General features: G+C 42.9%; 1 protein-coding gene across 6 annotated transcripts in view; it reads left to right on the forward strand.

Annotated features, from left to right (window-relative positions):
• Nucleotides 1-7,339: 7,339 nt before the first annotated feature.
• LOC124002966 (voltage-dependent calcium channel subunit alpha-2/delta-2-like) overlaps nucleotides 7,340-18,234 on the forward strand; it is a 359,322-nt gene continuing 348,427 nt past the window's right edge. For all 6 annotated transcript variants that reach the window (XM_046310832.1, XM_046310833.1, XM_046310834.1 and 3 more), the window contains exon 1: nucleotides 7,340-7,683. In XM_046310832.1, coding sequence (XP_046166788.1) covers nucleotides 7,568-7,683 — 116 coding nt within the window. In that variant the 5' untranslated portion in view covers nucleotides 7,340-7,567. The remainder of the gene's footprint in view (nucleotides 7,684-18,234) is intronic.

Here is an 18,234-nt window from a genome sequence, read left to right on the forward strand (position 1 = left end):
AATTGTAAATGAGAACTTCTCAACTAGCCTTCCTGGTTAAATAAAGGTGAAATAATAAATACATAAAAATAGATGTGCAATATCCAGACTGAGGAGTATCCAGACCGAGGAGATGGCTCATCGGTGACAGGGAAGTGAGTAACCGCCGGCAAAGGAAAGGATGGTGTGATTAGCTACAAGCCTCTGTTTGTGTTTAGCAGCCGGTTGCTAACACAGAGATATGTCAGCAGACAGAGAGAGAGATGGAGAAGAGGGAATGATGGGTAGTTTATGAAGGGGAGATGAGGGAGTTATTCATGGGAAAATAGTCCTGAGGAGAAAATACCTAGTAATAGGCAGTTATGCATTAGGACTAGAGATGTTTTAGATGTCCCTCTATATCTGTACTGCTGCTGTCCTCCCTTCTCTATCTCTCTATACCTGTACTGCTGCTGTCCTCCCTTCTCTATCCCTCTATACCTGTACTGCTGCTGTCCTCCCTTCTCTATCTCTCTATACCTGTACTGCTGCTGTCCTCCCTTCTCTATCTCTCTATACCTGTACTGCTGCTGTCCTCCCTTCTCTATCTCTCTATACCTGTACTGCTGCTGTCCTCCCTTCTCTATCCCTCTATACCTGTACTGCTGCTGTCCTCCCTTCTCTATCTCTCTATACCTGTACTGCTGCTGTCCTCCCTTCTCTATCTCTCTATACCTGTACTGCTGCTGTCCTCCCTTCTCTATCTCTATACCTGTACTGCTGCTGTCCTCCCTTCTCTATCCCTCTATACCCATACTGCTGCTGTCCTCCCTTCTCTATCCCTCTATACCTGTACTGCTGCTGTCCTCCCTTCTCTATCCCTCTATACCTGTACTGCTGCTGTCCTCCCTTCTCTATCCCTCTATACCTGTCCTGCTGCTGTCCTCCCTTCTCTATCCCTCTATACCTGTATTGTTGCTGTCCTCCCTTCTCTATCTCTCTATACCTGTACTGTTGCTGTCCTCCCTTATCTATCCCGCTATACCTGTACTGCTGCTGTCCTCCCTTCTCTATCTCTATACCTGTACTGCTGCTGTCCTCCCTTCTCTATCCCTCTATACCTGTCCTGCTGCTGTCCTCCCTTCTCTATCTCTCTATACCTGTACTGCTGCTGTCCTCCCTTCTCTATCCCTCTATACCTGTACTGCTGCTGTCCTCCCCTCTCTATCTCTCTATACCTGTACTGCTGCTGTCCTCCCATCTCTATCTATCTATACCTGTACTGTTACTGTCCTCCCCTCTCTATCTCTCTATACCTGTACTGCTGCTGTCCTCCCCTCTCTATCTCTCTATACCTGTACTGCTGCTGTCCTCCCCTCTCTATCTCTCTATACCTGTACTGCTGCTGTCCTCCCCTCTCTCCCCTCTCTATCCCTCTATACCTGTACTGCTGCTGTCCTGCTCTCTCTCCTCTCTCCCCTCTCTCCCCTATCTTCCCCTCACTATCCTTCTCCCATCTTTGATTTATGCATGAGGGAGGATTTCCTTAAGACCAAAGAGGCCATTACCCAAGGGTCATTAAGCTTCTAGTAGAGCATGCCAACACTGGGACTCTGTTTTCACACACACTGTGTGTGTGTGTGTGTGTGTGTGTGTGTGTGTGTGTGTGTGTGTGTGTGTGTGTGTGTGTGTGTGTGTGTGTGTGTGTGTGTGTGTGTGTACACATTCTTCTTCAATGTTTGTTTTATTTTGGGAGAGGCCTGTTTTTTTCTGTTTTTTTGTGTATATGTTTGAGTGTGTTGTGTGCAGTGTGTAGTTTGGGATTGTTTGTGTGTGTTGTGTGTATCATATGTGTAGTGTGTGTAGTGTGTGTGTGTGTAGTGTGTATTGTGTAGTGTGTAGTGTGTGATTTTGCGTGTGTGTGTTGTGTGTAGTGTGTTGTGTGAAAGGTGTGGTTGTGTGTGTGTAGTGTGTGTGTGATTGTGTGTGTGTGTGTGTGTTGTGTGTGTGTGTTTTGTGTGTAGTGTGTAATTGTGTATGTAGTGTGTGGTGGGTTTTTGTGTGTGTGTGTTTGTGTGTGTGTGTGTGTGTGTGTGTGTGTGTGTGTGTGTGCGTGCGTGCGTGCGTGCGTGTGTGCGTGCGTGCGTTTGTGTGTGTGTGTGTGTGTGTGTGCGTGCGTGCGTGCATGTGTGCGTGTGTGCGTTTGTGTGTGTGCGTGTGTGTGTGCGTGTGTGTGCGTGCGTGTGCGTGTGCGTGTGTGTGTGCGTGTGTGTGTGTGTGTGTGTGTGTGCGTGTTTTGCATGTGGAGGCTGGGTCATTAATTGCTCTAGGAGCGTGATTCCTTCATGCTCAGTCTGGGAGTAGGGGGAGTGACTCATCAGCAGGATGAAATGCTCTGACATTTGAGCATGAAATTCCCAGCATGCCCTGTAGCCCAACACTACTCGTCTCTGTGTGTAGTTTACAGTAAAGAAAAGGTAAATACAAGACTGTGTGTAAATTGCAGTACATATGTACATTAAACAATTGTAAGAGTGAGGTCTACAGTATGTGTGTCTTAAAGTAAAGATGTATTTGTGTAAACAGACAGAGAACAGGGGTTTAATAAGTCCTATCAGCATGTGCTGGTAGGGGTCTGATGACTTTGTTTCTACTGTTGGAGTTACTGTGTATATCTCTAAATGACTTCCTACATACTGTATCTCTCCACAGCCTCCCTCTGCAGGACGACCAGGGATTAGGCACCCCAGGATTATTTACAGAATCAGACAATGAAGGGTTACATGTTGTGGTGTGGAAAACCAGAGAATAATATCTACTTCATTTGGACCAGATCTGTTTTACGGCCACATGTATAATATACTATTCCCATCCTGCATGGCAGAACACCAGCACACATGTTACAGCAGGAAGGGGGAGGAACGGAGGGAGGGAGAGATGGATAAAGATGGAACACCAGCACACAGATCACAGCAGGAAGGGGGAGGAACAGAGGGAGGGAGAGATGGATAAAGATGGAACACCAGCACACAGATCACAGCAGGAAGGGGGAGGAACGGAGGGAGGGAGAGATGGATAAAGATGGAACACCAGCACACATGTTACAGCAGGAAGGGGGAGGAACGGAGGGAGGGAGAGATGGATAAAGATGGAACACCAGCACACATGTTACAGCAGGAAGGGGGAGGAACGGAGGGAGGGAGAGATGGATAAGGATGGCTGTGCGTGTGCGTGTGTGTGTGTGTGTGTGTGTGTGTGTGTGTGTGTGTGTGTGTGTGTGTGTGTGTGTGTGTGTGTGTGTGTGTGTGTGTGTGTGTGTGTGTGTGTGTGTGTGTGTGTGTGTGTGTGTGTGTGTGTGTGTGTGTGTGTGGCTTGGTGGGTGGGTGTAGGGCCAGGATGCGTGTGTGTTGGTGACTTCCCCCGGGTCTGGAGACAGGGGAAACAAGGTGTGATTAATTCCTCACTGACTGTGTCCTACTTGGCCTCTGCGTGGGGAGCAGTTCCCTGAAAGCGCTGGAAGGATTGGAAGGATGGAGGAGACCCAGAATAGCAAGGTCCTGATCCCTTCGTTTCTGCTCCACTCCCCAGATTAATAGTCTTTTGGCAGGTGAATTAAGAGGGCCTACCTATCCAATGAGAGGGAGCGGGGTAGGGCACAGAGGCCCAGCCCATGTTTACCTCCTAGGCTACTGGAGGATCAATTGGGCTTGAGGCAATTGATTTTCGTACAGGTCTCTCTTGAAAAATAGATGTTTTATCTCAATAACACTAATAATATAATAATAAATGCCATTTAGCAGACGCTTTTATCCAAAGCGACTTACAGTCATGTGTGCATACATTCTACATATGGGTGGTCCCGGGGATCAAACCCACTACCCTGGCGTTACAAGCGCCATGCTCTACCAACTGAGCTACAGAAGGAGCACTAACCTGGTTACATAAAGTTTACATAAAAATTAAAAACGTAAATTAGTGTGTTTTCACCCAGCCTAAACCTGAGGCCGCCTGAATGATATTCACTAATGAGGAGTGGGTTCGCTATAAGCATCTCAGCGATCTGCACAATGAGATCCAGACCATGGGGCGACAAACACCCCCACTTCCCACTACTTCACTTTAAATGGACTCAGAATGTATTGATGTGACCATTTCGGTTATAGCAAGGCTATGCAATAAAATATGTTTTTACCAGTAATGGAGGTTGTCAGTCTTTCCTCACAATGGCTTCATAAATTGCAATCATATTTGAAATGTAGAGTCCAACTCCCAACTCACTTCCTTATTACCAAAGGTGCGACAAATTGTGGTGGACAAAAAAATAGTCTTGAATCAATATACAGGTTCATGAATATGAATACTGTGAAATTGTCCTGGACTAAAATCTGGTACACTACTGTGACTATGCAAATAGAATAACAACTGTCAGGAAAGGTCAAGAAAAAGAAACCTCTCGTCAACACAAGGCCACCGTGCTGTTAGCCCCTCAGCTTGCTCCACATTAAACCATTAATGGTCAGGCCATAGTATATTTCCATACTTGTAATTGTCTTCTCCCTCTTTACCGCTGGCAGAATGGAATAGCGTTCATCACAGTAAAAAACAATGAGCCAGCCACCATTAATGGCACCACTCCACCAGTGCTGTTTTATGTGTGAAAATGTATTACATTTATATTATTCAAATAGTTTACATTTGGCTCATTAATCCCCTCCTCTCCCCTGTAACTATTCCCCAGGTCGTTGCTGCAAATGAGAACATGTGTTCTCAGTCAACTTACCTGGTAAAATAACGGATAAATAAAAAAATAAAAAATATGGTGTCTGTACGTGACATCATTCTCCCCCCAGTATGTAGTCATGGTGACACTGTATATTGTAAAACCTCTACACATGTCAACTCTCTGTGTGATAGAGGTTAATACCATTACTCACAATTAGAGTGATTCTGAATGGCAGTTGCCCATATCTCTCTCTCCTTAGGCCCCGTGGGTCAGGTGCTTTGAGAGGACTTTGCAAATGTGTGAGAGGAAGGAGAAAGCAGGACGGCTGTGAGTCAGCAGAAATGGTCTATGTTGGGAAATGTGCTGATTTGAATATATCATCAGAGTATTAATTAAAGCTGGTGTCCCATTGGGAATAATGAATCAGCCCTCAGCATGTCTCTGGTACTGTGGGGCTGTCTGACTGGGTCATACAAGTCTGAGAGGGGAACTCGAGACGAGGAGACTACGAGAGCACTAGCTGGTCAATAGAACATAAACTGTAGTCCAGTAAAGGTTTGGTAAACAAACCCACATTTAGCTGATACATTGTTGCATGGAGGCTCCTCACTCCTTTATTCAGGTGAGGTTTTTCTTTCTGCCTGAGTTGAGTCCTAACATGTCCTTTCTGTCCCATCTCTCAGGCCCATCTCCCATCTCTCAGGCCCATCTCCCATCTCTCAGACCATCTCCCATCTCTCAGGCCCATCTCCCATCTCTCAGGCCCATCTCCCATCTCTCAGGCCCATCTCCCATCTCTCAGGCCCATATCCCATCTCTCAGGCCCATCTCCCATCTCTCAGGCCCATCTCCCATATCTCAGGCCCATCTCCCATCTCTCAGGCCCATCTCCCATCTCTCAGGCCCATCTCCCATCTCTCAGGTCCATCTCCCATCTCTCAGGCCCATCTCCCATCTCTCAGGCCCATCTCCCATCTCTCAGGCCCATCTCCCATCTCTCAGGCCCATCTCCCATCTCTCAGGCCCATCTCCCATCTCTCAGGTCCATCTCCCATCTCTCAGGCCCATCTCCCATATCTCAGGTCCATCTCCCATCTTCAGGCCCATCTCCCATCTCTCAGGCCCATATCCCATCTGGCCCATCTCCCATCTCTCAGGCCCATCTCCCATCTCTCAGGCCCATCTCCCATCTCAGGTCCATCTCCCATCTCTCAGGCCCATCTCCCATATCTGGTCCATCTCCCATCTCTCAGGCCCATATCCCATCTCTCAGGCCCATCTCCCATCTCTCAGGCCCATCTCCCATATCTCAGGCCCATCTCCCATCTCTCAGGCCCATCTCCCATCTCTCAGGCCCATCTCCCATCTCTCAGGTCCATCTCCCATCTCTCAGGCCCATCTCCCATCTCTCAGGCCCATCTCCCATCTCTCAGGCCCATCTCCCATCTCTCAGGCCCATCTCCCATCTCTCAGGCCCATCTCCCATCTCTCAGGCCCATCTCCCATCTCTCAGGCCCATCTCCCATCTCTCAGGCCCATCTCCCATCTCTCAGGCCCATCTCCCATCTCTCAGGTCCATCTCCCATCTCTCAGGCCCATCTCCCATCTCTCAGGCCCATCTCCCATCTCTCAGGTCCATCTCCCATCTCTCAGGCCCATCTCCCATCTCTCAGGCTACCTTTCACTGACTGACAAAGCTGCTGCACAGCAAAGCGACCCTGTGAAGAGCTGGCTGTTTGCTTCAGTTAGGAGAGCACCTGAATGTCCCCTGTTGATTGACTGAACCAAGACATACAGACAAAACCAGCCCGGCACAGGGATCTAGAGCACCTGGATATGTCTGTTTTTATTAAAAAATGTATTGAACATGGCAAGTCTGTTAAGAACAAATTCATATTTACAATGACGGCCTACCGCAGGCCAAATCCGGACCAATTGTGCGCTGCCCTATGGGACTCCCAATCACAGCCAGATGTGACACAGCCTGGATTCAAACCAGGGACTGCAGTATCTTAGACCACTGCACCACTAGGGAGCCCTGTTGCTGTGGCCTTGTATTTTTACTGGGTCAGTAATCATGGGTATCATGTTGTGTTATAGATGTTTGGACACAACATGTTAATACATATTTGGGGTTGTTGAGGGTGTCTGTATAGAATCTGACTGCAAGTAATCAACCTTTTGGAGACCAATTTAAACAGTTGACACAGAGAAAACAGAGGTACTGAATACATTATGCCTCTTCCTGACATATTGTTTATATTATGTTGGGGTCAAACTCCTTTTAAGTTACTAGAACTCATTTGGTCTGAGAGAAGCCTTTAGGAACTTTAGTGATGCAGAATGCTTACACTCTAGTTCATTTATTCCCCCTCTAGTCATGTCTGTAATTACCTAAATAAAGCCTTAATTTGTGCTCCTAATTGTTGAGTTTCCCCAGTCTTTCAGCGTGGGAACCAAGGAGGAGAGGAGAAAGCATGGAAAACAGGACAGTGATATAGACTGCACGCGCGCCCCCGTCTGTCGCGTAGGAATATTGGAGCGAATGTGTCGTCTTGTGTTCACGCGTTCGGTTGGAGAGGGAGCGAGGGGAGCAAATGTGCAAGGGAGAGGGAGCGAGGGGAGGGAGGAGAGCGAGTGCGCAAAGGCACAGCAGCACCAGCGGTGGCAGCAGCGTCAATGCATCTGTGAGTCTTCGAATCGGTTGTCTTGAGCTGCCAGTCCTCTGTACGTTTCAGATTGAGATTTCACAGCGCAAGGTCTTGAGGAGCCTCGCCATCAAACGACACACTTTCGGAGCTCAGCGTTTATTATTAGCTCCCCTCTAAGAGACTATTATCACGACCCTATTCTATTTATGCCGGTTTCTTGAATATTTAATGGAAAATGGCGATCTGCGCTCAGTCCTACGGTATATTCTGTCTGTTCTCAATCCAAACTATTCTCATCATTAGCTTATCTTCGCCGGCAACGGGGAGCCTCCGCTTCCCCCAACACTACACGTAAGTACCATTTGGGGTGCGAAAGAAACAGGTATACTGCGGAGAGCGCAGAACTGGGACAGGTGGCCCAAACAACGCTGTTTACTAGGTGCGATAATCGCGCGATGCTGTCTCTGATGTTGAAACAGAAACGCAGTTTCCGTCTCCGAACCATGCGTGAGCTATGTTATAGATATATCCGCTTGCAATAATATTATTCTAGCAATGACAATCTAGCCATATAATATGAGGGTCTACCGCTTCTGCCCTTGCATATATTGTTGATTAGGCTATGGGATGTTGCGTTCATGGATCGATGCATCATAGGCTACTAATGGGGCACAGGTGCTCGCCGTAATAGCATGGGCATTAAATTATTAATCATGGCTTGGGATACGATTTCCGCTCAATGCAGGTCGCCTATTTTTTTTGTCTTCTGTGTTCATAACGGATAGGCAAACATGCTACAATGTTTTTAAAAAAGCATTCTGCCGGCGCATGGGTGATAGCTGCTTCGATCTATACCAAGTCACAATGCCAATCCTTTAAAACTCACAATCAAAGTAGCCTAATTATCAATCAATCTTGCTGACATTATTGCAATTTTTAATTACCGGTAGGCCTATTCAGTCAATTTAAAGCAGCAAAATGCCATGCCCCTCTGGCATAACTCAGGTAGGGAAGAAACGTGCCCGGGAGGATGTCCAAATCTAGCCCTCCGGTTGTGCTGTGGCATTCACCTGCCTGTCACCAGGTTGGTGTGAAGGAGAACCAATTCTTCCATTTCATTTGACCAATATATAGGTCTGTATATATTTCTCTCCTCGACCCAAATAGATTGGAAATATATGGCAAAAAGAAGCTAAGGCACATGCCTATCCTTTGGATTCATCTTTCCTTCGTAGTGTGTTCGATGTAAGCTATTCACCTTCGTGTCCGTCAAGTTTCAGATATTTTTCTTCATAATATTGAATCAAATTGTATAAACAAAACAAAACATGTATTAATTGACAGTGTTTTATTATAGTGTCTGAACGAGAATAGACTGCACAATATGTATAAGTAAATAGGTCCCCAGGCGTTTTAATAAGCCTTATTGGGCCCGTTATTCACAACTTTTGAAACATAATAAAATGCTATATAAAATGGACATTTATTGCAGTAGCCTATATTTTTTTGTATTTTTTATTTTGTGATTCAATCAATGTGTAGCCAATTTTTTTCTGCATTTATTGTGCCAGTGGAGGTGGTCTGACTCTGGAGTCTTACTGTTGCTTTCCTTGTTTCTTCAGGGATTAAAAAAGCAACAGTATTGTATAGCCGAGCTAATGCTTTGAGTCCGAATCCCCCCACTCTCTCTAACTGAAAAGCTTTTGGCGTTGTTTCCGATTCTGTCCCATGGATTAGGATAAATGGATATGCAAATTCAAATACAACGGTTATTCAGCTGTTTATATAATTTTAGATTTGAAAAACATTCATAATATCGTTTTCGGAATGTCTTTATTTGATATAAAAAAATATAGCATGTGTGCAGACTATGTGACTTGTGCTGCCTGATCATTGGGGTTGTGAGAGACAGTGGATTGTGCAGTCAGATGGAACAGAGTAAATAGGCATTTTAAGGTCACAGATTTAGCCAGTGGTAACTCGTGGAATAGATACCGGCTGGAATGCGTTTTTTATTTTTTTTATTCATTTAACTTTTTTGTAAAAAAAAATACAAATCAGCATTCAGGATTAGTCCCACCCGTTCTGTAAATCGGGATCAATATGATGTATCCGATTTTAATAAAGATGGATTTGGGAACTTTCCTCCTCAGGTGCATCCACTAGTTTGATAGACTATTCAATCATTCCAAATCTATTTATTCCCTTCCAATGCATGGTTTGTAAAATAATACAATAGCATGCAGTCTGTGCGTCTACACAATCACGCACATGATGACATCCTTCTGATAGCCTAATAAAAACATGTGTAATTCAAACTGATGCTTCACCCCTCTTAGTGGGGCATTAGTAGCCTGTGTCATACATAGACTGTGTAAATTGGCAGTTGTTATCTATAGGCTATCAGGTCCTGCCTCGGAAGCTGTATTTGTAGCAGCTAGCTCAGTGTGTAGTGGGCCATTACAGGATTTATGATGGCGATTCTCACAGAGACAAATATGTGTCAAGATATTCTAGATATAACTGTTTTAGGCTACTCCAGCCAAAATAAATGTAAACATTTAGCCTACTAATCATTATTATCTTGTATTTAGGCTTTAGGCTAATAAGGAGTGTGAAGCCTTATAATTATGTTATTGACATGATAGCCTAATTTCTAAACTGTAGGTAAAGGTTACATTTCTTTCTGGACTGAGTCAACTCTTATAGGGTTAGGTTACATACGAATAGGCCTCTAGTTGTTTGGATAAGAAACTAAGTTATTATTAGAGGCCATTAAGAATGTCAGTAACTCACAAAAAGTATGTAAACTGGACTAAAATAGTTCTAATGAAAAGAGTCCTCAAGGTGAAAATGGTGAACCAACACTCAATGAAGAGAAAAGGGTTCAACGTGACCTTGGATAAAGGCAATCCAGAGGAATGGGTGACACCCTGGTGTTGTCGCCGGTGTGTGTATCACAGTGTGTGTGTGTGTGCCGAACAGTACAGTTCATTTGTTGTAACAAATAATGTTGGAGAAAACTCCTTACAGTTATCGGAGGTGGACAGGATCTTACACAATCATCTCAAGGTAAATGAGGTATACATTATTGTACAATATTGTGCATAAAAGTAATTTCACAAACATAAACATAGCTATGAAAATAGTCCAATTTCAATTATGAAAGATTTGTTAAATGCTTCACTTCACTAGAAATGACTTGGGTTCAGAGATCCATCGCAGAAACATGGTGATGGCGTTGACTGAAAGAGCTATAGGGTTGATATTTAAACACGTTTCATTTTCATCCTGAGACAGTCTTGGATGATAGGCCCAATAAATGTCCCAAACTCGCTGAACGATATTTGATGGATTTGTAGGCCTACTTGTAGGTCTGTTCATGCCCATATTATGTAGCCTAATGAATTATTCTAGGTTCATACGAAAAGTTGTATTTAATGTGCTTTTGGATTTAATATCCTACAGCCCAAATGACGGTCATCATTGGCTTGGTTTGACCATCAGATACATCAGCCATGAGCTTACCTTCGAAGGTCACTTGTTGAGAGTCCATAGGTCAAACCAGCAATATTTACAGTTTAGAGGGATAGTTCACACCCATTTTGTTTTTCATATCTCAGAATGAAGGTCTGTGGTAGTTTTAATGGTTGATATATTTGAAATATATTGTAGTTGATGTGTTTGTAGATTAATAATATTTACAGACAGGTGTTGTTCATTCAATCGCAAAAGGTCACACCCTTTTTCAATATCTATTCAAAACCCTAACCCTACAAGAAACCTTTCCGGGTCTTTCTGGGTAAGTCTCAAAGATCTTTGCACACCTGGATTGTACAATATTTGCAAATTACAACTTTAAAAATTCTTTAAGCTCTGTCAAATTGGTTCTGGATCATTGCTAGACAGCCATTTTCAAGATGTTCAAGTCAAAACTGTAACTAGGCCACTCAGGAACATTCAATGACCAGCAACTCCAGTGTATATTTGGCCTTGTGTTTTTAGGTTATTTTCCAGCTGAAAGGTGAAGTTATCTTTCAGTGTCTGTTGGAAAGCAGACTGAACCAGGTATTCCTCTAGGATTTTGCCTGTGCTGAGCTCTATTCCGTTTATTTTTATAAAAACATAAAAATAAACGGAATAGAGCTAAAACAACATTTCTTTGCCACATTTTTTGCATTTTTATTGCAAACAGGATGCATGTTTTGGAATATTTTCACTCTGTCATTTAGGTTAGTATTGTGGAGTAACTACAATGTTGCTGATCCTACCTCAGTTTTCTCCTATCACAGTAATTAAACTCTGTAACTGATTTAAAGTCCCCATTGGCCTCATGGTCAAATCCCTGAGCAGTTTCTTTCTTCTCCAGGCAACAGAGTTAGGAAGGACACCTGTATCTTTGTTGTGACTGGGTGTATTGATACACCAGTAGAGGCTCCTCAGAGGAGGAAGGGGAGGATCATTCTCCTCAGGGAATTTCATAAAAATAAAAATAATGAAACATTAAAAACGTTATTATTTTTAGTTAAAACTATTCTAAATATTCACATCACCAAATAATTGATAAAAACAAACTGTTTTGCAATGAAGGTCTACAGTAGCCTCAACAGCACTCTGTAGGTTAGCATCATGGTGTAGCCGGAGGATAATTCGTTTCCGTCCTCCTCTGGGTACACTGACTTTAATACAAAATCTAGGAGGCTTGTGGTTCTTACCCCCTTCCATAGACTTACACAATAATTTTGACAACTTCCAGAGGACGACCTCCAACCTATCAGAGCTCTTGCAGAATGAACTGATAAGTTGTCCATCAAAGGATCAGATAATTAATCTAGTACTGAAAACATAAGCTACAGCTTGCTAGCACTGCAGTGCATACATTGTGGTGAGTAGTTGTATTTTTTTTCACTTTCACTTACTTAGCTAGCGAATGCAGTTAGCTAGTATAGTCTATTCAAACACCAGGATCAAACAGAGATGGATGCTATGTTAGCTAGCTGGCTATGGCTATCAAACAGTGGAACTCTTCCAAGTCAATGTCATCTTTTGGTTTTATTAATTTATTGTCACCGGGGCCCGCCGATGTAACTGCTAAACATACTCATCTCATATGTATATACTCTACTCGATACCATCTACTGTATCTTGCCTATTCCGCTCTGTACCATCACTCATTCATATATCTTTATGTACATATTCTTTATCCCCTTACACTTGTGTGTATAAGGTAGTAGTTTTGGAATTGTTAGTTAGATTACTTGTTGGTTATTACTGCATTGTCGGAACTAGAAGCACAAGCATTTCGCTACACTCACATTAACATCTGCTAACCATGTGTATGTGACAAATACATTTGATTTGATTTGATTTTAAACTGCTCGCTGCTGACTGTACACTGTGCTGCATGATTGTAGTGTGTTAGTTCTTGTACCTATGTTGACTATGGCGTTAATATGCTGTCAACGATGTAGGCTGTGTGTAGTGGTTAGGGAGTATGAGATAAAGGTTTGGCTTGGAAAGTTTTGTTCACCTGGTCACATAGCTGATATGTTGTGCACTGAAGTCCACAAGCATAGGGAAAAGGTGAGAGGAGGAGATCGTGTAGATGTGAGAAGGAATTATACCACAATCAAAGGGATCATGCTGTTTGTATGTGGCTGCTATGAAAGTGAACTGTGTTTGCGTGTGATCAGGGGTGTAATTCATTCCTCCGATTCTGTTTAAATGTTTTTCTTAAAACAGAAGCAAACTGAACGAAATGGGGATGAACATACCTGAATTTGTCCAATAGAAATTCTCGTTTGCAACTTTTAGACTACCGATTACACCCTAGATCAGCTAGATGCAGGCAAGAGTGTGCAAGGTGATATTGAATGTGTCAATGTCTGTGACATTGATTACTCAAATTTCTCTCGATCTGTGCACCTACGTTGTAAACTTTAACTCATCGGCTAGGTTGTAGCAACTTCATGTTGGGTATAGGGAAAATGTTAGTATCATGTAGTAGCCTAAACCTATCGATGTTACATTGACATGGGTGAATGGAATATGAATGACAGTCATCCAATATGCTGGAACTAATAGATGTAAGGCCATGCTCATTAATAACAATATTGTCCTCCCTCATCCTAAACGGCACCGACCACCACTGTGATTCACCATTCAAAGTGTAATTAGTGACAAAATGTAAATTGTATCTATATTTAATTCAGGCTGTAACAAAACAAAATGTGGAAAAAGTCAGGGGGTTAATTACTTTCTGAAGGCACTGTAATTACTACTTTAGTAATGTAGAGGATGTGCTTTATTTGTTATTATGTGTGTGTTAAGGAACAATTGTACCTTGGGGACAGAGGCATTGTCACTACAGATGTCAAATCTTAATTTGACCTATATTCTCACTGTCACGCCTTGGTCATTGTATTTTGTGTTTTCATTATATTATTTGGTCAGGCCAGGGTGTGACATGGGTTTATGTTATATTGGGGTTTGTAGTATTTGGGATCGCGGCTGATTAGGGGTGTTGTATAGGCTTGGCTGCCTGAGGCGGTTCTCAATCAGAGTCAGGTGATTCTCGTTGTCTCTGATTGGGCACCGTATTTAGGTAGCCTGGTTTCGCTTTGTATTTTGTGGGTGAGTGTTCAAATTAAGATCCTGCATCTGTAGCTGTCAGCGTCAGTTCATTCTGCTCCAGTGTGGTCTGTTTTCACTTCATTGCTACCGGTGAGCTTTTCATAGTCAGTGAGCTTTCTTCAGAAATCCTGCCTTGCACAATCCTGTTAGAGGACTCTCTCTTTCCTTGTCTTGTACTCTATATCATATACACATTATAAACACAGTCAGTACACAAGTCTATATCTTAGTAACATTTGAACATGTGTTTGGCTCTACACTCACAGAGGCCTATGTATTATCTGATTCCTGTCAGTGGGCCTTGTTAAAGATATGACGTACCGTTAACTACCCTCAGTGCTTCCAGGTCTCACTGTCACTTCTTGGCAGACTGGTATTGCTTAAAGGGACATTTCAACACATACACTACTGTTCAAAGGTTTGGGGTCACTTAGAAATGTCAGAGCCTGGACTCGAACCAGGATCTCAAATGGCACAGCTAGCACTGCGATGCAGTGCCTTAGACCACCATGCCACTCAGGAGGCCATTGATGTAGATATGTACACTACACTTCAAAAGTTTGGTGTCACTTAGAAATGGCCTTGTTTTTGAAAGAGAACCACATTTTCTGTTCATTAAAATAACATAATATTAATCGGAAATACAGTGTAGACATTGTTAATACTGTAAATGACTGTTGTAGCTGGAAACGGCTGATTTTTTATGGAGTATCAACATAGGCAAATAGAGGACCATAATAAGCAACCATCACTCCTGTGTTCCAATGACACGTTGTGTTAGCTAATCCAAGTTTATTATTTTAAAAGGCTAATTGATCATTAGAAAACCCTTTTGCAAATATGTGCACAGCTGAAAACTGTTTTTATGATTAAAGAAGCAATAAAACTGGCCTTCTTTAGACTAGTTGAATATCTGGAGCATCAACATTTGTGGGTCTCGATTACAGGCTCAAATGGCCAGAAACAAATAACTTTCTTCTGAAACTTGTCAGTCTATTCTTGTTCTGATAAATTAAGGCTATTCCATGCGAGAATTTGCCAAGAAACTTAAGATCTCGTACAACGCTGTGTACTACTCCCATCACAGAACAGCGCAAACTGGCCCTAACCATAATAGAAAGAGGAATGGGATGCCCTTGTGTACAACTGAGCAAGAGGACAAGTACGTTAGTGTCTAGTTTGAGAAACAGACACCTCACAAGTCCTCAACTGGCAGCTTCATTAAATAGTAGCCTTAAAACACCAGTCTCAACGTCAACAGTGAGGAGGCGACTTTGTCCAGTGTCTGTGTTCTTGCCCATCTTAATCTTTTGTTTTTATTGGCCAGTCTGAGATATGGCTTTTTCAATGCAACTTTGCCTAGAAGTCTAGCATCCCGGAGTCGCCTCTTCACTGTTGACATTGAGACTGGTGTTTTGTGGGTACTATTTAATGAAGCTGCCAGTTGAGGACTTGTGAGGTGTCTGTTGGTTCTGGTAGACTGTTTTGTCTACCAGAGCCAATTCACCAATATTGGGCCATGATATTTCTAGCTGTTGTACATACAGTGGGGCAAAAAAGTATTTAGTCAGTCACCAATTGTGCAAGTTCTCCCACTTAAAAAGATGAGAGAGGCCTGTAATTTTCATCATAGGTACATTTCAACTATGACAGACAAAATGAGAAAAAAAATCCAGAAAATCACATTGTAGGATTTTTAATGAATTTATTTGCAAATGATGGTGGAAAATAAGTATTTGGTCACCTACAAACAAGCAAGATTTCTGGCCCTCACAGACCTGTAACTTCTTCTTTAAGAGGCTTCTCTGTTCTCCACTCGTTACCTGTATTAATGGCACCTGTTTGAACTTGTTATCAGTATAAAAGACACCTGTCCACAACCTCAAATAGTCACACTCCAAACTCCACTATGGCCAAGAGCAAAGAGCTGTCAAAGGACACCAGAAACAAAATTGTAGACCTACACCAGGCTGGGAAGACTGAATCTGCAATAGGTAAGCAGCTTGGTTTGAAGAAATCAACTGTGGATGCAATTATTAGGAAATGGAAGACATACAAGACCACTGATAATCTCCCTCGATCTGGGGCTCCACGCAAGATCTCACCCCGTGGGGTCAAAATGATCACAAGAACGATGAGCAAAAATCCCAGAACCACACGGACTTAGTGAATGACCTACAGAGAGCTGGAACCAAAGTAACAAAGCCTACCATCAGTAACACACTACGCCGCCAGGGACTCAAATCCTGCAGTGCCAGATGTGTCCCCCTGCTTAAGCCAGTACATGTCCAGGCCCGTCTGAAGTTTGCTAGAGAGCATTTGGATGATCCAGAAAAAGATTGGGAGAATGTCATATGGTCAGATGAAACCAAAATATAACTTTTTGGTAAGAACTCAATTCGTTGTGTTTGGAGGCCATAGAATGCTGAGTTGCATCCAAGGAACACATTTACATTTACATTTACATTTAAGTCATTTAGCAGACGCTCTTATCCAGAGCGACTTACAAATTGGTGCATTCACCTTATGACATCCAGTGGAACAGCCACTTTACAATAGTGCATCTACATATTTTAAGGGGGGTGAGAAGGATTACTTTATCCTATCCTAGGTATTCCTTAAAGAGGTGGGGTTTCAGGTGTCTCCGGAAGGTGGTGATTGACTCCGCTGTCCTGGCGTCGTGAGGGAGTTTGTTCCACCATTGGGGAGCCAGAGCAGCGAACAGTTTTGACTGGGCTGAGCGGGAACTGTACTTCCTCAGTGGTAGGGAGGCGAGCAGGCCAGAGGTGGATGAACGCAGTGCCCTTATTTGGGTGTAGGGCCTGATCAGAGCCTGGAGGTACTGAGGTGCACCATACCTACTGTGAAGCATGGGGTGGAAACATCATGCTTTGGGGCTGTTTTTCTGCAAAGGGACCAGGACGACTGATCCGTGTAAAGGAAAGAATTAATGGGGCCATGTATCGTGAGATTTTGAGTGAAAACCTCCTTCCATCAGCAAGGGCATTGAAGATGAAACGTTGCTGGGTCTTTCAGCATGACAATGATCCCAAACACACCGCCCGGGCAACGAAGGCGCTGGAGTGGCCTAGCCAGTCTCCAGATCTCAACCCCATAGAAAATCTTTGGAGGGAGTTGAAAGTCTGTGTTGCCCAGCAACAGCCCCAAAACATCACTGCTCTAGAGGAGATCTGCATGGAGGAATGGGCCAAAATACCAGCAACAGTGTGTGAAAACCTTGTGAAGACTTACAGAAAACGTTTGACCTCTGTCATTGCCAACAATGACCAAATACTTATTTTCCACCATAATTTGCAAATCAATTAATTAAAAATCCTACAATGTGATTTTCTGGATTTTTTTCCTCATTTTGTCTGTCATAGTTGAAGTGTACCTATGCTGACAATTACAGGCCTCTCATCTTTTTAAGTGGGAGAACTTGCACAATTGGTGGCTGACTAGATACTTTTTTGCCCCACTATATAACAGGGTTTTATATATATATATATATATATATATATATATATATATATATATTTTACAAGTGTACTGACAACTGACTAAATGATTCCAGCTGCATCAAAAACCAATAAAGTGTCGACTTCAACTTCTGGATCAATTCATTGTGATAATTATGAAATGTATTTGGATAAACTAGCTTATCATTTATCATTTAAACTTAAATGTGTTGGCAAAGTAACCATGTTTCAATAAAACAGCAGATTAGTCTAGTTCAAGGCCAAGTTTATTTGCTCAGGAGACCGAGGTGATTTTACACAGCAGTACACAGGAACAGTTATGGCAATGTATGACATATATACAGTAGAAAGAAAAATATACTACTTACACTTATAAGAAATACTACAGTTCTACAAAGGGAATACTTACATAATATGGTATGTTTGGTGGGTGCAGTGAGGTGTTCGGTATCACTTTGATACAAGGGGAGATTGTTGTTATGGGACCTTTCACATCTCTTGAGTCATCAACTTATTTGTTCATGGCCAATCATTGTGTACTGTCTGTATTCCTACAGTGGCAGCACGGTGTAGAATATGAGACATCCCACAAACACACATTAACTGGCTAGTTATAACACACAGCTATAGTTACTCCAAGACTAATATGAGTCATAAAGTCAAAGTAATTCCGCTACTCTCCGCCAACATCATTAAAACATGCACCCAGTTCTGATCCGAATGAGAGGTACCGAGGCTAGCTACTGTAGACTAGTTAGCTAACTAGCTATAATAGTGTACTACGGTATAT

The sequence above is a fragment of the Oncorhynchus gorbuscha genome, linkage group LG18 (assembly GCF_021184085.1).
Source record: "Oncorhynchus gorbuscha isolate QuinsamMale2020 ecotype Even-year linkage group LG18, OgorEven_v1.0, whole genome shotgun sequence".
NCBI lineage: Eukaryota > Metazoa > Chordata > Actinopteri > Salmoniformes > Salmonidae > Oncorhynchus > Oncorhynchus gorbuscha.